The sequence below is a fragment of the Narcine bancroftii genome, chromosome 1 (assembly GCF_036971445.1).
Source record: "Narcine bancroftii isolate sNarBan1 chromosome 1, sNarBan1.hap1, whole genome shotgun sequence".
Taxonomy (NCBI): domain Eukaryota; kingdom Metazoa; phylum Chordata; class Chondrichthyes; order Torpediniformes; family Narcinidae; genus Narcine; species Narcine bancroftii.
Genome location: NC_091469.1, coordinates 472240152 through 472262326, shown reverse-complemented (window position 1 = coordinate 472262326; position 22175 = coordinate 472240152). Strand labels below are relative to the sequence as shown.

At 48.4% G+C, this 22175-nt stretch overlaps 1 protein-coding gene and 1 pseudogene across 1 annotated transcript; both read left to right on the top strand.

The window, feature by feature from the left end:
* Positions 1-6374: 6374 nt before the first annotated feature.
* Positions 6375-7514, top strand: LOC138761285 (uncharacterized; annotated as a pseudogene).
* A 5867-nt stretch (positions 7515-13381) lies between these two features.
* Positions 13382-13828, top strand: LOC138761244 (octapeptide-repeat protein T2-like). Its single transcript, XM_069933096.1, has one exon. The coding sequence runs from the start codon at positions 13382-13384 to the stop codon at positions 13826-13828; it is 447 nt and encodes a 148-aa protein (XP_069789197.1).
* Positions 13829-22175: the final 8347 nt, after the last annotated feature.

The following is a 22175-nucleotide window of genomic DNA, read 5'->3' as shown; positions in this document are numbered from 1 at the left end:
AAGAAGAGACAAGGGAGAGAAACCAGGCTGAGAACAAGGTGAGAAACTGGCAGACACTATGCATAGAAAGCAGGCAGAGACCAAAGAGAGAAAGCAGGCAGAGATGAGGGAGAGAAAGGAGACAGAGACCAGCGAGAGAAACCAAGCAGAGATCAGGGAGAGAAGCCAGGCAGATACCAAGGTGAGAAAACAGGCAGAGGACAGGGAGAGAAACCAATCAGAGACCATGGAGAGAAAGGAACCAGAGGCAATGGAGAGAAACCAGGCAGAGACCACGGAGAGAAAGCAATCCATGACCAGTGAGATAATGCAGGCAGATACCAAGTTGAGAAAGTAGGTGGAGAGCAGGGAGAGAAACCAGGAAGAGAAGCAAGGCAGAGCTGGCAGAGACCAGTGAGTGAAGCCAGGCAGAAACATGGGAGAGAAAGTAGAATGACACCAGGGACAGATAGCAGGCAGAGACGAAGGAGAGAAACCAGGCAGAGACCAGGGAGAGAAAACAGGCAGAGATCAGGGTGAGAAACCAAGTAGAGATAAGAAGAGAAACAAGGCAGAGAAAAATGTGAGAAAGCAGGCATAGACCCTGCAGAAAAACCGGACAGAGGCCAGTGAGTGAAACCAGGCAGATAGCAGGGACAGCCACCATGCAGAGATTATTGAGAGGAGCCAGGTAGAGAACAGGGAGGGAAAACAGGAAGAGACCAGGGAGAGAAAGCAGGCAGTAACGAGGTGGAGAAACGAGGCTGAGACCAGGGATAGAAATAAGGGAGAGAAGGCTAGGAGAGAAACCATGCAGAGAGCAGGGAGAGTAGCCAGATTGGGTCAAGGGAGAGAAGGCGGACAGACCCTAGTGAGTGTTGCCAGGCAAAGATAAGGAAGAGAAAGGAGGAAGAGACCAGGGAAAGAAACTAAGCAGAGCCCAGGGAGCGAAAGGATGTAGAGACAAGCGAGAGAAACCAATCAGAGTCCATGGACAGAAACCAGGCAGAGACCAGTGAGAGAAGCCATGTAGAAATCAGAGAGAGAAAGCAGACAGAGACCAGGGAGAGAAAGAAGGCACAGTCCAGGTAAAGAAACCGTATAGAGATCAGGAAGAGAACCAGTCAGAGACAAGCGAGATAAAAAATAAGGCAGAAACCAGAGAGAGAAAGCAGGAAAAGACCAGAGACAGAAAGCAGGCAGAGACCAGTGAGAGAAGCCAGTCAGAAGCCAGGGAGAGAAAGCAAGAAGAGACCAGGGAGAGAAAGCAGGCAGAGACCATGTAGAGAAACGAGGCTGAGACCAGGGATAGAAATCAGGGATAGAAACCAAGCAGTGACCAGGGAGAGAAGCCAGACAGGACAAGGGAGAGAATGCAGACAGAGACCAGTGAGTGATGCCAAGCAGAGACCAGGGTGTGAAAGCAGGCTGAAACAAAGGTGAGAAGCAGGCAAAGAACAGGGAGAGAAACCAATCGGAGATGAGGGAGGGAAGCCAGGCAGAGAGCTGACACAGAAAGCTGCCAGAGAACAGTGAGTGAAGCCAGGCAGAGACCAGGGAGAGAAAGCAGGAAGAGATCTGTGAAAGAAAGTATGCAGAGACCAGGGTGAGGAAGCAGACGGATACCAAGGATAGAAAATAGGCAGAGACCATGGAGAGAAATCAGGCAGAGACCAAGGAGAGAAACCAAGCAGAGACCTGGGAGAGAAAGGGGGAAGAGACCAGGGAGAGAAACCAAACAGAGACCAGGGAGAAAACCAGGAAGACATCTGTGAAAGAAAGTATGCAGAGACCAGGGAGAGGAAGCAGACGGATACCAAGGATAGAAAATAGGCAGAGACCATGGAGAGAAATCAGGCAGAGACCAAGGAGAGAAACCAAGCAGAGACCAGGGAGAGAAAGGGGGCATGAAACCACGGAGAGAAATGAGGCAGAGACCAGGGAGAGAAACCAAACAGAGAACAGGGAGAGAAAGGGGGCATGAAACCACGGAGGGAAATCAGGTAGATACCAAGTTGAGAAAGCAGTTGAGAGCAGCAAGTGAATCCAGGCAGAAACCATGCAGAGAAACCAATCAGAAATCAGGGTGAGAAGCCAGGCAGAGTCCAGGGAAAGAAAGCAGGAACAGACCTGGGAGAAAAAGCAGGCAGAGAGAAAGAAGGCAGAGACCAGTAAGAGAAAGCCTGTCAGAGTGAGGGAGAGAAAGCAGGCAGAGACCACGGAGAGAAACTGGCAGAGTCCAGGGTGAGAAAGCAGGCAGAGATCAGGGAGAGATGCCAGTCAGAGACCAGGGAGAGAAAGCAGGCAGAGACCAGTGAGAGAAAGGAGGCTGAGACGTGGGAGAGAAACCAAGAAGAGATCAGGGAGAGAAGCTGGGAAGGGATGAGTGAGAGGAAGCCTGGCAGAGACCAGGGAGAGAAATCAGGTAGAGAACAGGTATAGAAATGAGGCAGAGACCAGGGACAAAAGCCAGGCAGATACCGTGGTGAGAAAACAGGCTGAGAACAGGGAAAGAAACCAATCAGAGTCCATGGACAGAAACCAGGCAGAGCCCAGCGAGAGAAACCAAGAAGAGAACAGGGAGAGAATGCAGCCAGAGACCAGGGAGAGAAAGCAAGCAGAGACAAGATAGAGAAAGCATGCAGAGACCAGGGAGAGAAACCAGGGACAGACCAGGGAGAGAAAATAGGAAGAGACCAGGGAGAGAAAGCAGGCAGGATCCAGGGAGAGAAATCGGGCAGACACCAGGTAAGGAAACCAAGCAGAGACCAGGTGGAGAAACCAGCAAGAGAACAGCGAGAAAAACCAGGAAGAGACCTTTGAAGGGTTCCATGCAGAGATCAGAGAGAGGAAGCAGGCAGATACATGAGACCAGGGAGAGAAGCCAGGCAGAGACCAGGGAGGGAAAATATGTAGAGAGCAAGGAAATAAACCAGGTAAAGACCAAGGAGAGAAAATAGGTACAGACCATGGAGAGAGATCAGGCAGAGACCAGGGAGAGATAGCAGGCAGAGACCAGGTATAGAAACCTGGGAGAGACCAGGGGGAGAAACACAGAGAGACCCGGGAGAGAATTCAGCCAGAGACCAGGGAGAGAAAGCAGGCAGAGACCAAGGAAAAAAAGCAGACAGAGACCATGGTGAGAAAGCAGGAAGACACCATGGACAGAAACCAGGCAGAGAACATATATAGAAACCAGGGAGAGAAACCAGGCAGAGATCAAGGAACGAAGCAAGTCAGAGATGAGGGAGATAAAGGAAGTAGAGACCAGGGAGAGACGGCTGACATTATCAAGTGAAAGAACCGGACAGGGATAAGTGAGAGATGCCAGGCGGAGACCAGTGAGAGAAAGGAAGCAGAGACCAGGGTGAGAATCCAGGAAGAGACCAGGGAAAGTAAGTAAGCAGAGACTAGGGAGAGAAACCAGGCAGAGACCAAGGTGAGAAAGCAGGCACAGATGAGGGGGAGAAATGAAAAAGAGAGGAGGGTGAGAAACCAGGCAGAGAACAAAGTGAGTATGAAGGCAGAGACAATGCATAGAGATCAGGCAGAGATCAAAGAGAGAAAGCAGGCAGAGACAAGGGAGAGAAAGGAGGAGAGAACAGCGGGAGAAACCAAGCAGAGATAAGGGAGAGAAGCCAGGCAGAGACAAGTGAGAGAAAACCTGGCAGAGACCAGGGAGAGAAAGCAGGCAGAGACCATGGTCAGAAACCAGGCAGAGATCAGTGAATGATACCAGACAGAGACAAGGGAGAGAAACCAAGCAGAGATGAGGAGAGAAACAAGGCAGAGAACAAGGTGATAAAGAAGGCAGAGACCATGGAGATAAACCAGGCGGAGACCAATGAGTGAAGCCAGGCAGACATCAGGGACAGAGACAAGTCAGAGACTAATGAGAGAAGCCAGGCAGAGAACAGGGAGAGAAAGCAGGCAGAGACCATGTAGAGAAACGTGGCAGAGACCAGGGAGAGAACTCAGACAGGGACCTGTGAGAGAATGCGGACAGAGACCAATGAGTGATGCCGTCAGAGACCAGGGAGACAAGCAAAGCAGAGACCAGAGAGAGAAAGCAGGAAAAGAACAGGGAGAGAAAGCAGGCAGGGAGCAGAGAAAGAAAACAGGCAGAGAGCAGAGAGAGAAAGTAGGCAGAGACCAGTGAGCGAAAGCCTGGCAGAGTCATGGAGAGAAAGCGGGCTGAGACCACGGAGAGAAACCAGGTAGAGAACATGCATAGAAACCAGGCAGAGGCCAGGGAGAGAAACCAAGCAGAGATCAGGCAGAGAAGGCTGACATTATCAAGTGAGAGAGCCGGACAGGGACAAGTGAGAGATGCCAGGCAGAGATCAGGGAGAGAAATGAAGCAAAGACTAGGGAGAGAAACCAAGCAGAGTCCAAGGTGAGAAAGAAGGCAGAGACCATGCATAGAGAGCAGGCAGAGACCAGGGAGAGAAACTAGTCAGAGACCAGGGAGAGAATGCAGACAGAGAACAAGGAGAGAAAACAGGACAAGAACAGGGAGAGAAAACAGGCAGAGACCAGGTATAGAAACCAGAGACCAGGGAGAAAAACCAAGAAGAGATCAGCAAGAATGCAGCAAGACACCAGGAGAGAAACCAACCAGAGATCAGGGAGAAAAACCAGGAACAGACCAGGAAGAGAAACCAGTGTCAGAGACAAGGGAGAGGAAGAAGACAGATAACAGAAACCAGAGAGACAGACCAGGCAGAGAACAGGGAGAAAAACCAGGCAGAGACCAGGAAGAAAAAGCAGGCAGAGACAAGTGAGAGAAAGCCTGCCAGAGAGCAGGGATAGAAACCAGGAAGAGACAAAAAAGAGAAAGCAGGCAGAAACCAGGGAGAGAAATCAGGCAGAGACCAGGGAGAGAGAGCCAGGCAGATACCAGGGACAGACACCAGGCGGAGACTAGTGAGAGGAGCCAGGCAGAGAACAGGGAAAGAAAGCAGGAAGAGACCAGGGAGAGAAAGCATGCAGTGAACAGGTGGAGAAACGACGCTGAGACCAGGGACAGAAATAAGGGAGAGAAGGCAAGGAGAGAAACCATGCAGAGAACAAGGAGAGAAGCCAGACTGGGGCAAGGGAGAGAAGGCAGACGGACCCCAGTGAGAGATGCAAGGCAAAGATAAGGGAGAGACCAGGGAGAGAAACCAAGCAGAGACCAGGGAGAGAAAGCAGGCAGATACCAAGTTGAGAAAGCAGGTGGAGAGCAGGGAGAGAAACCAGGCAGAGACAAGGGAGAAAAGCTAGGCAGAAACCAGGGAGAGAAAGCAAGAAGAGTCAAGGGAGAGAAAGCAGAAAGAGAACAGAGAGAGAAAGCAGGCAGTGAGCGAAAGACTGGCAGAGTCATGGAGAGAAAGCGGGCTGAGAGCACGGAGAGAAACCAGGCAGAGAACATGCATAGAAACCAGGCAGAGACCAGGGAGAGAAACGAGGCTGAGACCAGAGATAGAAATCAGGGATAGAAACCAAGGAGAGAAACCATGCAGTGACCATGAAGAGAAGCCAGACATGGACAAGGGAGAGAATGTGGACAGAGTCCAGTGAGAGATGCCAGGCAGAGACCAGCGAGAGAAAACAATCAGAGATCGGGGAGAGAGGCCAGGCAGAGACCAGGGAAGAAAAGCAGGCAGAGACCACAAAGTGAAAGCAGGCGGTAACCAGCGATAGAAACCAGGCGGAGACAATGCAGTGAAAGAAGGCAGAGGCCAGGGAATGAAAACAGGCAGAGATGAGGGAGCGAAAGGAGGCAGAGACCAGCAAGAGAACCAGCCAGAGACCTGCCAGAGAAAGCAGGCAGATATCACAGAGAGAAATCAGGCGGAGAGCAGTGAGAGAAACCAGGCAGAGAACAAGCAGAGAAATCAGACAGAGGCCAGGGAGGGAATACAGGCAGAGATGAGGGAGCGAAAGGAGGCAGAGACTAGCGAGAGAAAGCAGGAAGAGACCAGGGAGAGAAAGAAGGCAGAGATCAGTGAGTGAAAGCCTGGCAGAGTCATGGTGAGAAAGCAGGCTGAGACCACGGAGAGAAATCAGGCAGAGAACATGCATAGAAACCAGGCAGAGAACATGCATAGAAACCAGGCAGAAACCAGGGAGAGAAACCAAGCAGAGATCAGGGAGAGACAGCTGACATTATCAAGTGAGAGAGCCGGACAGGGTCAAGTGAGAGATGCCAGGCGGAGACCAGTGAGAGAAAGGAAGCAGAGACCAGGGTGAGAATCCAGGAAGAGACCAGGGAGAGTAAGGAAGCAGAGACTAGGGAGAGAAACCAGGCAGAGACCAAGGTGAGAAAGCAGGCACAGAAGAGGGCGAGAAACGAAAAAGAGAGGAGAGTGAGAAACCAGGCAGAGAACAAAGTGAGTATGAAGGCAGAGACAATGCATAGAGATCAGGCAGAGACCAAAGAGAGAAAGCAGGCAGAGACAAGGGAGAGAAAGGAGGCAGAGAACAGCGGGAGAAACCAAGCAGAGATAAGGGAGAGAAGCCAGGCAGAGACAAATGAGAGAAAACCTGGCAGAGACCAGGGAGAGAAAGCAGGCAGAGACCATGGTCAGAAACCAGGCAGAGACCAGTGAATGAAACCAGACAGAGACAAGGGAGAGAAACCAAGCAGAGATGAGGTGAGAAACAAGGCAGAGAACAAGGTGAGAAAGCAAGCAGAGATCATAGAGATATGATCAGGCGGAGACCAATGAGTGAAGCCAGGCAGAGAAAAGGGAGAGAAAGCAGGAAGAGACCACGGAGAGAAAGCAGGCAGAGACCAGGGATAGAAATCAGGGATAGAAACCAAGGAGAGAAACCATGCATTGACCAGGGAGAGAACTCAGACAGGGATCAGCGAGAGAAAGTGGACAGAGACCAATGAGTGATGCCAGGTAGAGACCAGGGAGACAAGCAAAGTAGAGACCAGAGAGAGAGAGCAGGAAAAGAACAGGGAGAGAAAGCAGGCAGGGTGCAGAGAGAGAAAACAAGCAGAGAGCAGAGAGAGAAAGCAGGCAGAGACCAGTGAGCGAAAGCCTGGCAGAGTTATGGAGAGAAAGCGGGCTGAGACCACGGAGAGAAACCAGGTAGAGAACATGCATAGAAACCAGGCAGAGACCAGGGAGAGAAACCAAGCATTATCAAGTGAGAGAGCCGGACAGGGACAAGTGAGAGATGCCAGGCAGAGACCAGCGAGAGAAAGGAAGCAGGGACCAGGGTGAGAAACCAGGAAGAGTCCAGGGAGAGCAAGGGAGCAGAGACTAGGGAGAAAAAACTAGGCATAGACCAAGGTGAGAAAGCAGGCATGGAAGAGGGAGAGAAACGAAAAAGAGAGGAGGGAGAGAAACCAGGCAGAGAAGAAGGTGTGAAAGAAGGCAGAGACCATGCATAGAGAGCAGGCAGAGATCAAAGAGAGAAAGCAGGCAGAGACAAGGGAGAGAAAGCAGGCAGAGACCATGATGAGAAAGCAGACAGAGAACAGGGAGAGAAACCAATCAGAGTCCAAGGACAGAAACCAGGCAGAGACCAGTGAATGAAACCAGACAGAGACAAGGCAGAGAAACCAAGTAGAGAACAGCGACAAAAATGAAGCAGAGATGAGGAGAGAAACCAGCCCGAGCCTAGTGAGAGGAGCCAGGCAGAGAACAGGGAGAGAAAGGAGGAAGAAAGCACAGAGAGAAAGCAGGTAGTGATCAGAGAGAGAAAGCAGGCAGAGACAAGTGAGAGAAACGAAGCAGAGATCAGGGAGTGAAGCCAGTCAGAGACGAGTGAGAGAAAGCCTGTCAAAGGCGAGGGAGAGAAACTAGGCAGAGACCAGGGAGAGAATGCAGCCAGAGATCAAGGAGAGAAAACAGGCACAGACCATGGAGAGAGATCAGGCAGAGACAGGGAGAGAAAGCAGACAGAGACCAGGTATAGAAACCTGGCAGACACCAGGGTGAGAAACCAAGAAGGAACCCGGGAGAGAATGCAGCCAGAGACCAGGGAGAGAGAAAAGGCAGAGACCATGCAAAGAAATCAGGTAGAGACCAGGGAGTGAAAGCATGACAGAGACTAGGGAGAGAAACTAGTCAGAGACCAGGGAGAGAATGAAGACAGAGAACAAGGACAGAAACAGGCAGAGAACAGGGAGAGAAAACAGGCAGAGACCAAGTATAGAAACCAGGCAGAGACCATCGAGAGAAACCAAGAAGAGACCAGCAAGAATGCAGCAAGAGACCAGGAGAGAAACCAGCAGAGACCACGGAGAAAAACCAGGAATAGACCAGGAAGAGAAACCAGGCAGAGTCAAGGGAGAGGAAGCAGACAGATAACAGAAACCAGAGAGAGAGAGACCAAGCAGAGACCAGGGAGAGAAACCAGGCAGAGACCAGCGAGAGAAACCAGGCAGAGACCAGCGAGAGAAACCAAGAAGAGAACAGGGAGAGAATGCAGCCAGAGACCAGGGAGAGAAAGCAGGCAGAGACAAAATAGAGAAAGCATGCAGAGACCAGGGAGAGAAACCAGGGACAGACCAGGGAGAGAAAGCAGGCAGGATCCAGGGAGAGAAATCAGGCAGACACCAGGTAACACCTGAAAAATTTAAAAAATATGGTTTTAATGAATCAGATTTGTGGCGATATGGTTGGAAGTTTTTTTCATGTTGTTTGGTCATGTTTACATATACAATCTTTTTGGAAGAAAATTCAATCGGTTTTAGAATACCTGTATAAGATTAAAATAGTTTTAGATCCAACAGTATTATTATTGGGTAGCTTGCAACCTTTGAAAGGTTTGGGATTAGATAAGTTCCAGCTTGCTTTTGTATATTTAGCTTTATCCATAGCAAAAAAATGTATTGCTAGTACGTGGAAATATACAAATATGATTGATATTAATAGATGGCATAATGAGATGAGAGAAACCAGCCCGAGCCTAGTGAGAGGAGCCAGGCAGAGAACAGGGAGAGAAAGGAGGAAGAAAGCACAGAGAGAAAGCAGGTAGTGATCAGAGAGAGAAAGCAGGGAGAGACAAGTGAGAGAAACGAAGCAGAGATCAGGGAGTGAAGCCAGTCAGAGACGAGTGAGAGAAAGCCTGTCAGAGGCTTTTGCGTGATAATTACATTTGTTTTGCGTGATAATTATAATTTTTTATTAATAAGTAATTTTTTTATTAATATGTAAATATTCAGAATATTTACATTTCAATTTACATTAATTAGATATTAATATGTATATTTAACTTTTCTTTAATATTTTTTTCTTTTTTCTTTCTTTATCGCTCTCCTTAGGAGAGTTGGCTGAAGGGGGGGTAGGGGGGTCTTTTCTCTTTTTTTTTATATATAAAAAGTAACATTCATGTTTATGGCTAATTGTTAGATATATTATTTGTTTTCTGCTTGCCACTATTGTTCATCAGTTTAAAAGTTTAAAAAAAACAGGCAGAGCCCAGGGAGAGAAATCAGGCAGAGTCCAGGTCGAATGCCAGCCTGATATTAGGCAGAAAAACCAGGCAGAGACCAGGGAGAGAAACCAATCAGACACCACGGACAGTCCAGGCAGAGACCAGGGAAAAAAAGCCAGGTGGATACCATGGAAATAAACCAGACAGAGACTAGAGAAAGATACTAGGCAAATACCAGGGAGAGAAAGCAGGCAGATACCCTGGAGAGATACCAGGCAGTGACCAGTGAGAGAAACCAGGCAGAGACAAAGGCGAGAAAACAGGCAGAGAAAAGGGTGAGAAACCAGGCAGAGAATAGGGAGAAAAACAAAGCAAAGATCACTAGAGAGAAAGCATTCAGAGGCCAGGGAGAGGAACCAGAGAAAAATCAGTGAGAGAAAGCAGGAAGAGACCAGGGAGAGAATGCAAACAAGGAACAGGGAGAGAAAAGAGTCAGAGATCAGGGAGAGAAAACAGGCAGAGAGCAGGGACAGAAAGCAGGCAGATACCTGGGAGAGATATCGGGCAGAGTCCTGGTAGAAAGCCAGTCTTATAACATGGAGGCAAACCAGGCAGAGACCATGGAGATAAACAAAGCAGAAAGCAGGAAGAGAAACCAGACAGAGACCAGGTAGAACAAAGAGGCAGAGAACTGGAGCAGAACAAGGTAGAGACCAGGGGGAGAAATCAGACGGAGATCAGTGAGAGAAAGGAGGCAGAAATTAGGGGGGGAAAGCAGGCAGAGAGCAGGGAGAGATATCAGGCAGAGTCAATGGTAGAAAGATAGTCTGATACCAAGTAGAAAAACCAGGCAGAGCAAAGGGAGAGACACAAAGCAGAGACAAATGAGAGAAACCAGACAGAGACTAGGAAGAGAAATCAATCAGACACCAGGGACAGAATCAGGCAGAGACCAGGGAGAAAAAGCCAGGTGGATAGCATAGAGAGAAACCAGACAGAGACAAGGGAGAGAAAGCAGGCATGGACCAGGGAGAGAAAGCAGACAGAGACCATGGAGAGAAACCAGGCAGAAATCAGAGGTAGAAACCAGGCACAGACAAGGGTGAGAAACCAGGCAGAGATACATGAGTAAAAGCAGGAAGAGACCAGAGAGAGAATTCAGGTAGGAACCAGGGAGAGAAAACAGGTGAATAAATGGAGACAAAACAGGCAGAGACCAGGGAGAGATAGCAGGCAAATACCAGGGAGAGAAAGCAGGCAGATAACATGGAGAGATACCAGGCAGTGACCAGTGAGAGAAAAGAGACAGAGACCATGGAGAGAAACCAGACAGAGATCAGTGAGAGAAAGCAGGCAGAGACCAGGAAGAGAATGCAGGCTGGGAATAGGGAGAGAAAACAAGCAGAGATAAGGGGGGAAAAACAGAGAGAGAGAGAGAGAGAGAGAGAGAGAGAGAGAGAAGGGAGAGAAAGCAGGCAGAGACCATGGAGAGAAACTTATCAGGCACCAAGGTCAGAACCAGGCAGAGACCAGGGAGAAAATGCCAGATGGGTACCATGGACAAAACCCTGAGAGAGACTACAGAAATATACCGGGCAAATAGCAGGAAGAGAAAGCAGGCAGATAACATGGAGAGATACCAAGGCAGAGACAAGGTTGAACAAACAGGCAGAGGCCAGAGACAGAATACATGGAGAGAATAGGGAGAAAATCCAGTCAAAGATCACTACAGAGAAAGCAGTCAAAGGCCAGGGAGATACACCAGATAGAAATCAGTGAAGAGAAATCAGGCAGAGACCAGGGAGAGAAACCAGACATAGAATAGGGAGAGAAACCAGGCAAATATAAGTTGAGAGAAAGCAGGCTGAGACAAGGAGGAGAATGAAGACAAGCAACAGGGAGAGAAAAGAAGCAGGGATCAGGGAGAGAAAAGAGGCAGAGAGCAGGGAGAGAAAGCAGGCAAAGACCAATTATAAAAACCAGGCAGATACAAGGGCAAGAAAGAAGGCAGATAACTGGGTGAGATATCAGGCAGAGTCCAGGTAGAAAGCCAGGCTGATACCAACAAGAGAAACCACACAGGGAGGAGGGAGAGACACCAGGCAGAGAGCAGGGAGCGAAACCAGACAGAGACCATCGAGGGAAACCAGACACCAGGGAAGAGAAATCAGGCAGAGACCAGGGAGAAAAAGCCAGGTAGATACCATAGAGAGAAACCACTCAGAGACTAGAGAAAGATGCCAGGGAGAGGAAGCAGGCAGTTACCATAGAGAGAAATCAGGCAGAGACCAGGGTGAGAAAGCAGGCAGAAACCAGATAAAGAAAGCATGCAGAGACCAGGGAGAGAAACCTGGCAGAGACCAGGGAGAGAACCCAGCAGAGTCAAGGGAGATAAAGCAGTCAGAGACCAGCAAGAGAAACCAGGCAGAGACCCGGGAGAGAAACATGCAGAGAGCAGTGAGAGAATGCATGTAGATACCAGGGAGAGAAAGCAGGCATAGACCAGTGAGTGAAAGCAGGCAGAAACACAGTAGAGAAAGCAAGCAGAGACCATGGAGAGAAACCAGACAGAGATCAATGAGAGAAAGCAGGCAGAGATAAGGGAGAGAATACAGGCAGGGATTTCCAGGGAGAGAAACCAGGCTGAGACCAGGGAGAAAATCAGACAGAGATCAGTGAGAGACAGCAGGCAGAGACCAGGAAGATAAAATGGACAGAAACCAGTGAGAGAAAGCAGGCAGAGTCCAGGGAGAAAAATCAAGCAAAGAATTGGGAGAGAAACCAGGCAAAAATCAGTAGAGAGAAAGCAGACAGAGACCAGGGAGAGAAACCAAACTGACACCAGGGACAGAAACCAGGCAGAGACCAGGAAGAAAAAGCCAGGTAGATGCCATAGAGAGAAACCAGACAGAGATTAGAGAAAGATACCTGACAAATACCAGGGAGAGAAAGCAGGCAGATAACATGGAGAGGTACCTGGCATAGACCAGTGACAGGAACCAGGCAGACAACAGAAGTAAAACCAGGCAAAGATCACTATCGAGAAAACAATCAGAGGCCAGGGAGAGAAACCAGACATAGAATAGGGAGAGAAACCAGTCAAATATAAGTAGAGAGAAAGCAGGAAGAGACCAGGAAGAGAATGCAGGCAGAAAACAGGGAGAGAAAAGAGGCAGAGATCAGGGAGAGAAAACAGGCAGAGACCAATTTTAAAAACAAGGCAGATGCAAGGGAGAGAAAGCAGGCAGATAACTGGGTGAGATATCAGGCAGAGTCCAGGTAGAAAGCCAGGCTGATACCAATGAGAGAAACCACGCAGGGAGGAGGGAGAGACACCAGGCAGAGAGCAGGGAGCGAAACCAGACAGAGATTAGAGAAAGATATCAGGCAAATACCAGGGAGAGTAAACAGGCAGAGAGCATGGAAAGAAATCAGACAGAGGCCAGGGTGAGAAAGCAGGCAGAAACCAGATAGACAAAGCATGCAGAGACCAGGGAGTGAAACCAGGCAGAGAAAGGGAGAGAATGCAGGCAGGGACCAGGGAGAGAAAGCAGACAGAGACCATGGAGAGAAACCAGGCAGAGATCAGAGGTAGAAACCAGGCACAGACAAGGGTGAGAAACCAGGCAGAGAACAGGGAGAGAAAGAAGACAGATATACGTGAGTGAAAGCAGGCAGAGATCAGAGAGGGAATGCAGGTAGGAACCAGGGACAGAAAACTGGTGAATACAATGGAGAGAAAACAGGCAGTGACCAGGGAGAGATACCAGGCAAATACCAGGGAGAAAAAGCAGGCAGATACCATGGAGAGATACCAGGTAGTGACCAGTGAGAGAAAAGAGGCAGAGACCATGGAGAGAAATCAGACAGAGATCAGTAAGAGAAAGCAGGCAGAGATGAGGGAGAGAAAATAGGAAGAGAATAGGGAGAGAAACGAGGCAAAGATCAGTTGAGAGAAATCAGGCAGATATCAGGAAGAGAATGCAGGCAGGGAACTGGGAGAGAAAACAGACAGAGATCAATGAGAGAAACAGGCAGACAGCAGGAAGAGAATGCAGGCAGGGATCTGGGAGAGAAAACAGGGAGAGATCAGGGGGAGATATCAGACAGAGAGCAGGGAGAGAAAGCAGGCAGAGACCATGTATTAAAACCAGACAGAGACCGGGGAGAGAAAGCAGGTAGATACATGGGAGAGATAACAGGCAGAGTCCAGGTAGAAAGACAGGCTGATACCATGGAGAGAAACCAGAGAGAAACCATGGAGAGAAAACAGGCAGAGACCTGGAGCAGAACAAGGCAGAGACCAGGGGGAGAAACCAGGCAAAGATCAGTAGAGAGAAAGCAGGCAGATATCAGGAAGAGAATGCAGGCAGGGAACTGGGAGAGAAAACAGGCAGAGAGCAGGGAGAGAAAGCAGGCAGAGAGAGGTATTAAAACCAGGCAGAATCCAGGGAGAGAAAGCAGGTAGATAAATGGGAGAGATATCAGGCAGAGTCCAGGTAGAAAGACAGGCTCATACCATGGAGAGAAACCAGAGATAAACCATAGAGAGAAAACAGGCAGAGACCAGGGAGAGAAACCAAGCAGAGACAAATGAGAGAAACCAGGCAGAGACCAGCGAGAGAAACCAATCAGACACCAAGGAAAGAACCAGGCAGAGACCAGGGAGAAAGAGCCAGGTGGATACCATGGAGAGAAATGAGAGAGAGACTAGAGAAAGATACCAGGCAAATACCAGGGAGAGATATCAGGCAGATACCTGGGAGAGAAACCAGACAGAGTCAAGGGAGAAAAACCAGGCAAATATCACTAGAGAAAAAGCAGTCAGAGGCCAGGAAGAGAAACCAACCAGAGACAAGGGAGAGAAAGCAGTCAGAGACCAGCGAGAGAAACCAGAGACCAGGGAGAGACATCAGACAGAGATCAGTAGAGAGAAAGCAGGCAGAAACCAGGGAGAGAAGTCAGGCTGAGACCAGGGAGAAACCAGACAGAAATCAGTGAGTGAAAGCAGGCAGGGAGCAGGGGGAGAAAGCAGGCAGATAACTGGGAGAGGTATCGGGCAGAGTCCAGGTAGAAGGACAGTCTGATACCAGGGAGAGAAACCAGACAGAGACTAGAGAAAGATAAGAGGCAAATGCCGGGAGAAAAAGCAGGAAGATACCACGGAGAGATACCAGGCAGTGACCAGTGAGAGAAAAAGACAGAGACCATGCAGAGAAAGCAGGCAGAGAACAAGGAGGAAAAGCAGGCAGAAACCAGATAGAGAAAGCATGCAGAGACCTGGGAGAGAAACCTGGCAGAGACCAGGGAGAGAACCCAAGCAGAGTCAAGGGAGATAAAGCAGTCAGAGACCAGCAAGAGAAACCAGACAGAGACAAGGGAGAGAAACCAGGCAGAGACCCGGGAGAGAAACAGGCAGAGAGAGAAACAAGACCGAGTTCAGCGAGAGAAAGCAGGAGAGAATACAGGCAGGGACAAGGGAGAGAATCTAAGCAGAGACAAGGGAGAACAACCATGGTGAGATCAGGGAGCAAAACAAGGCAAAGACCAGGGAGAGAAACCAGGCAGATACACGGTTGAACAAACAGGCAGATACCAGAGATAGAAACCAAGCAGAGAATAGGGAGAGAAACCAGGCAAATATAATTAGAGAGAAGGCAGGCAGAGACCAGGAAGAGAATGCAGGCAGGGAACAGGGAGAGAAAAGAGGCAGAGATCATGGATAGAAAACAGGCAGAGAGCAGGGAGAGATATCAGGCAGAGTCCAGGTAGAAGGCCAGGCTGATACCAGGTAGATAAACCAAGCAGAGATGAGGGAAAGACACCAGGCAGAGAGCAGGGAGCAAAATCAGACAGAGACCAGGGAGAGAAACCAATCAGACACCAGTGACAGAAACCAGGCAGAGACCAGGTAGAAAAAGTAAGGTAGATATCATAGAGAAAAACTAGACAAAGACTAGAGAAAGATACCAGGGAGAGAAAGCAGTCAGAGACCAGGGAGAAAACAAGACTGAGATCAGAGAGCGTAAGCAGGCAGAGATAAGGGAGAGAATAAAGGCAGGGACCAGGGAGAGAATACAGGCAGGGACCAGGGTGAATAAGCAGACAGAGACAAGGGAGAGAATCCAGGTAGAGAGGAGGGAGGGAAACCAGCCAGAGATAAGGGAGAGAAACCAGACAGAAATCAGTGAGAGAAAGCAGGCTGGGAGAGAATCTAGGCAAAAACCAGTAGAGAGAAAGCAGGCAGAGACCAGGGAGAGAAATCAGGCAGAGAATAGGGAGAGAAACCAGACAGAGAGCAGGGAGAAACAGCCAGGTGGATACCATGGAGAGGAACCAGACAGTGACTAGAGAAAGATACCAGGCAAATTCCAGGGAGAGAAAGCAGGCAGATAACATGGAGATACCAGGCAGAGACCAGTGAGATAAACCAGTCAAAGACAAGAGAGAGAAACAAGGCAGAGACAAGAGTGAACAAACAGGCAGAGACCAGAGAGAGAAATCAGTCAGAGAATAGGGAGAAAAACCAGGCAAAGGTCACTAGAGAAAGAAGTCAGAGGCCAGGGAGAAAAACCAGGCAGAGAATAGGGAGAGAAACCAGGCAAATATAAGTAGAGAGAAAGCAGGAAGAGACCAGATATTAAAACATGTCAGAGACCAGGGAGAGAAAGCCGGCAGAGACCTGGGAGAGAAGCCAGTCTGATTCCAGGGAGAGAAACAAGGCAGAGACCAGTGAGAGAAACCAGGCAGAGAACAGGGAGCGAAACTAGGCAGAGAGCAGGGATAGAAACCAGACAGAGATCAGAGAGAGAAACCAATCAGACCAGGGACAGAAACCAGGCAGAGACCAGAGTGAAAAAGCCAGGTGGATACCATGGAGATAAACCAGAATGAGACTAGGGAGAGATACCAGGCAGAGATCAATGAGTGAACCCATGCAGAGACAAGGAAGAGCAACAAGGCAGAGAAAAGGGCGAACAACCATGCAGAGACCAAAGAGTGAAAACCAGGCAGAGACCAGGGAGGGAAACCAGACAGAGATCAATGAGAGAAAGCAGGCAGAGAACAATGGAGAGAAAGCAGGCAGAGACGAGGAGATAAAACAGGCAGAGATCAGTAGAGAGAAAGAAGGCAGAGACTAGGGATTTAAACCAGGCTGAGACCAGGGAGAAAAACCAGTCAGGGATCAGAGAGAGACAGCTGGGAGAGATAAGGGAGAGAATGCAGATAGGGACCAGGGCGAGAAAACAGGCAGAGACCAGAGAACGAAACCAAGGAGAGGAAAGAAGCAGACACCAGGGAGAGAAACCAGGCAGAGACCATGGAGAAAAAACAGGCAGAGACCAGGGAGAGAAAGCAGGCAGAGATTAGGGAGAGAATGTAGGAAGGGACCAGGAAAAGAAAGCAGACAGAGACAATGGAGAGAAACCAGGTGTAATGGAGGATTTAGACCATGCTTTTGCTTATGCAAGGCTGAGGATCAGTAACCTACTTTGAGAATAATGTAAGAATCAGTATACCTAAGCTGAATTCCACCATGAGGCCCACAAATGCAGTTATCTGACAAAAAGACATTTGGTACCAAGAACGTTCAATCTTCCTGCTTGTTAGCCGGTTGCTGTTTGAGATTGATGGGATTATTGGTTGCAGACTGTCAGGTGAGGCCTTGAAGCTAATGGCATAAGTTATAGTTGATGCATTGGTGGTTATATACCAAAATTCCTTGGATTCTGGGCAGGTTCCGGCAGACTGGAAGCCAGCAAATGTCACGCCACTTTTTAAGAAGGGATGTAGGCAGAAGACTAGAAATTATCGGGCAATTAGCTTGATGTCTATAGTTGGAAAAATGCTTTAAGCCGTCATTAAAGATGAAATAGTGAAACTTTTGGGACGTAAGGGTTCAATCAGGCAGACGCAGCATGGGTTTAGAAAGGGAAGATCTTGTTTGACAAGCTTGTTAGGATTCTTTGAGGATATAATGGGTGCGGTGGATAGAGGGGACAGGTTGATGTTGTATATTTGGATTTCCAGAAAGCGTTTGATAAGGTGCCGCACAAGAGACTAATCAGTAAGTTACAGGAAAGTGGAGGTCCCTTGTCTCTGTCAGGAAGTATATTGGCCTGGATTGAAAATTGGTTGTCTGACAGGAGGCAGAGAGTTGGGATAAATGGGAGTTTTTCATGTTGGCAGAGAGTGGTAAGTGGGGTGCCGCAGGGGTCAGTGTTAGGCCCACAACTGTTCATCATTTACATTTATGACTTGGAGGAGGGGACAAAATGTGGTGTAGCCAAGTTTGCGGATGACACCAAATTGAGTGGAAGAGCAAATTGTAATGAGGATGTGGAGAGTCTGCAGTGGGATATAGTTAAGCTGGATGAATGGGCAAAGGTCTGGCAGATGGAGTACAATGTTAGTAAGTGTGAGGTTATCCATTTTGGCAAGAAAAATAAAAGAGCTGAATATTATTTAAAGGGTGAAAAACTACAGCATGCTGTTGTGCAGAGGGACTTGGGAGGGCTTGTGCATGAATCACAAAAAGTTAGGTTGCAGGTGCAGAAGGTTATTAAGAAGGCAAATGGAATGTTGGCCTTCATCGCTAGAGGAATTGAATTCAGGAGGAGGGAGGTAATGTTGCAACTGTATAAGGTACTGGTGAGACCGCACCTGGAGTACTGTGTCCAGTTCTGGTCTCCATATTTGAGGAAGGATATACTGGCTTTGGAGACTGTCCAGAAGAGGTTTACTAGGTTGATCCCTGGGATGAAGGGGTTGACTTATGATGAAAGATTAAATCGTCTAGGATTGTATTTGCTCGAGTTCAGAAGAATGAGAGGAGATCTTATCGAAACATATAGGATTATGAAGGGTATGGATAGGATAGATGTAGGAAGGTTTTTTGAGCTGGCCGGGGAAACTAAAACAAGAGGACACAGTCTCAAGATTTGGGGGAGTAGATTTAGGACAGAGATGAGGAAAAATAGTTTTTTCCAGAGAGTAGTGAATGTTTGGAATTCTCTAACCAGGGAAGTGGTTGAGGCTGCCTCATTAAACATATTTAAAATTCGGTTAGATAAATTTTTACATGATAGAGGAATTAGGGGATATGGGGAGAAGGCAGGTAGGTGGAGTTAGGTCATAAATTAGATCAGCCATGATCGTATTGAATGGCGGAGCAGGCTCGATGGGCCATTTTTGGCCTACTCCTGTTCCTACTTCCTATGTTCTTATGTTCCTAAGTAAATCATTTATTCAAAGTGATAAGCTAGAATGGGTAATATAAGCCATGGTCCCACTGCTGAAGTTTCAAACTCCCTGATGGGTTGCAACATCTCTCAGCAAGAAGAAGAACTTCTAGTGTCCAACCAACATCCCGGTCAGGGGAGGTGGTGAAGCTGCTACCGGCGCCCCAGCAACCTACTACAAGTGTGTGGTCGTTGTCTTGCTTCGGCAGTTGGGACCAGTCCAGGCGTTGATAAATATAATTGGGAATGGCTTGCATATTGTAGTTTGATATCAGCTTTAGAATTTGTAACAAAGATTTGTATAAACTGAACTGCTCTCGGTGTGTGTGTCTATTTCCTTTTGGTAGCTCAAACACTGTGACCAATCTAAAACGAACAAAGTAAGAGGTACAAGTTTACCCAGGGCAATTGGCGTAGTTGGCAGGATTGGTCTCAAGACGTTTCGCCGAACAAAAGAGGTGAGCCCTGAGCAGTTCTTGATTCCGGGATGGACTTCCAAAGACGATGGGTTTAGCATATTGGCCAATACCATGTCTTTGTTGGGACCACCCATTAGTTGGGATGAGAGGTTAGATCCATCAAGTGCGCCCCTGGGAGGGCGGGTTGCCACTCTCCTTCGGGAAAGTAAATTTCCTGCTAAAAAGGGGATGCTGACGGACGGTTTTTGGCTGCTGGCCACAGCCTTATGCCACGCAATTCAGGGTGAATCAAAATTTGTTCAGCGAGAAGTAGAATCCCAGCACAAGAAAGAGCAACTAGAGGAGGAGATAGAAGCCATGCGACAACGCTGTTCCATGATGAGTGAGATTGTTCGCACCAGTCAGGACCGAACCAAAGAATGGGAGGATAAGCCTATCCAAATGATCTGCCGTAATATTAAACTCTGGCAGCAGCTCTGTGCAGATAAGGAAAAGCAAGGGGTAGAAACCGATCCACATTGTATTCGTGCCATGATAATGAATGGTGATGATCCTGATGTAATTGACAATTGGGAGGGGAATATCTGGAATGATGACCATGGTAATAATGCAGATACTCCTCAGCATGTGCCTAACATACTACCCTCTCCACCCACTGTTCACGCTAACCCCGTAAGGCTGCAGACTTCCCAAACAGACGGAAAGGGGGATGATGTAAGGGTAGAGATTGAAGGGATAGATACCCCGGTCTCCCAAGTGGACCCAGGGGAAAATACCCAAACCCCTGCTTATTCTCTATGGCCCACCCCCTCTACGGGATGGCCTCGACCTCCTTCCCTAGACTGGGTGGAGGGCTCTGTGGGCCAAAGTGTGAACAGGGGTCAGGAGTTGTCAACGATATGTGACTACTCTATAAAAGAGCTGGGCGCTATTGGAGATCAATTTAGGCAAAAGATGGCAGCCTGGCTCCTGCGTGTTTGGGAACAAGGAGGGGGTAATGTATATTTAACCCCTGAGGAATTGTTGGGATTAGGAACATTGACTACTGATATCCGGGTCACTACTGAGCTACGTGGTTGAATGAGAGCGGTGGATTACTTACTTGTCACTCTAGGGGATGCCCTGTTATGAGTATACCCATCACCAATAGATTGGGATTTACATTTGCAGAACAATTGGGGCACCCCAGAGGATGGTATAGCAGTAATTCATCAACAGGCCCTGGCCTCTGCCTTGTATGCGGGGCGTTTGAGGCTGTGGGTACATGGGGGGAGCCCTGATGAAGAGATATTCACAGCTGCAATGCATACCAGATTGGTTTGTTCCACCCAACCCACTGTACGGGGACTGGTTCGCTAGTCCGCTAATTGGGCACCCTGTGTCTGAGGCGGTGCACGCCTTATCTGGGTTTCGAGAATTAGAGTTGGGAGGTAAAATCCACTCACGTACAACCCAGGTTAAATCAGACAAGCAGGATGAAAAGAGAGGGCCTGCTGCTAATAACGGACCGACAAGGAAGGACCTTTTTCTAACCTTGTTAAAGTTAGGCATACCTAAAAGTGATATTGATGGGAAACCTACTGCAGTCCTTTATGCCCTTTATAAGAGGAATGCAGGGGAACATCATCCTCAGCTGCTTAGTCCTCCTGGCCCAGCTGTGCCTTCTGCTCCCATTGCTGCTCCTATTGAGCCAGCTTCTCTTGCTCCAGTTACCCGTGATGAGATACAACAATTGGTTAAAAAGGCTCTAATGGATAATAGAAGCATGTGGTCCTGGAAGCCCCCGAACCCAACTAAGGCATAAGGGTGCGGGTAGGCTTCCCGTGTCTACTCCATTGAGATACGGCGGATACACGGGGATCCGCAGCCCTATATACCATTAAAAATCAATTGGGGTGGTGGTAATGACTGCCAGTATTTGGCCTTGGTCGATACCGGTGTAGAGCACTCGGTGATTCCTGGTAACCCCGATCTCCGGACTGGACTGACATTTTGAAAAGAGGGGATGGGAAGAGCGATCACTCTACTGAAGGAAATAGAAGTCCGTGCCATGGTGGGTGATGGCTCTTCTCCTGTATGGTTACATGCCTTGGTGGCTACCACTGAAGAGTGTATCCTGAGTATCAATATGTTGGCCGGTACGGCCCTTAATACTAGCCAAGGGGGATTTGCATTTGGAATTCGGACTATTACTAAAAGACTAGTGGTGAGTCAGGCTAAGTGGGATCTTGTGATGGGGCCTTCCCCCCCCCCCCACTGAAACCAGTGTGCATTCCACAATATCGCCTACCTGGGGGGGGCAGGAAGAGATTACTGCCACCATCGATACTTTGCAAGAAGAAGGGATAGTGAGGCCCACAACGTTGCCCTTTAATAGCCCTGTTTGGCCGTTCCAGAAGCTGGATGGCTCCTGGAGAATGACAGTTGATTATCGTTTTTTGAACTAACATGCCCCACCACTTGCTTCAGCAGTTCCGGACATTTTTACCCTTATTGAAAACATTGCTATTAGAAACTCTGGAACAAGGGAACGTTGATCTTGCTAACGCCTTCTTCAGTATTCTTATAGCTGAGGTCTCACAGGATCAGTTTGTTTTACCTGGAAGGGGCGCCAGTATACATTCACCCACCTCCCTCAGCGCTATGTACACACTCTCACTATTTGCCATAGCCTAATTGCCTGTGATTTGGAGGCAGTGCCAGTATCGCCTTCTCTCTCGATTCACCATTATATTGATAATGTGATGATCCAAGGGGCCACGGAAGAGATGGTACAGGAAGCAGAACAAGAGGACGCCTGGTTTACTGATAGTAGCAGCCAGTGGGTGCAAGGAAAGCAGAAGTGGAAGGCGGTGGCTTACCATCCCAGGTCGGGAACTCACTTATCGGAGGAGGGGAATGGTGGCTCCAGCCAGTATGCTGAGTTTTAAAAAAATGTTTATTTATTCGTTAAAAAAAACAAATAAAATATGACATATACAGCAATTAAACATGAACATGAACTTTTTTATATATATATAGAAAGAAAAGAACCCGCCGCCCCTCCTTCAGCCAACTCTCCTAAGGAGAGCCATAAAAAAAGAAAAAAAGAAAGAATATTAAAAAAAGTTAAATATACATGTTAAAATCTAATCAATATAAATTGAAATGTAAA

Bases quoted from the DNA above. Each gene is read 5' to 3' on its own strand.
- LOC138761244 (XM_069933096.1), top strand. From the start codon at position 13,382: ATGAGAGAAACAGGCAGACAGCAGGAAGAGAATGCAGGCAGGGATCTG.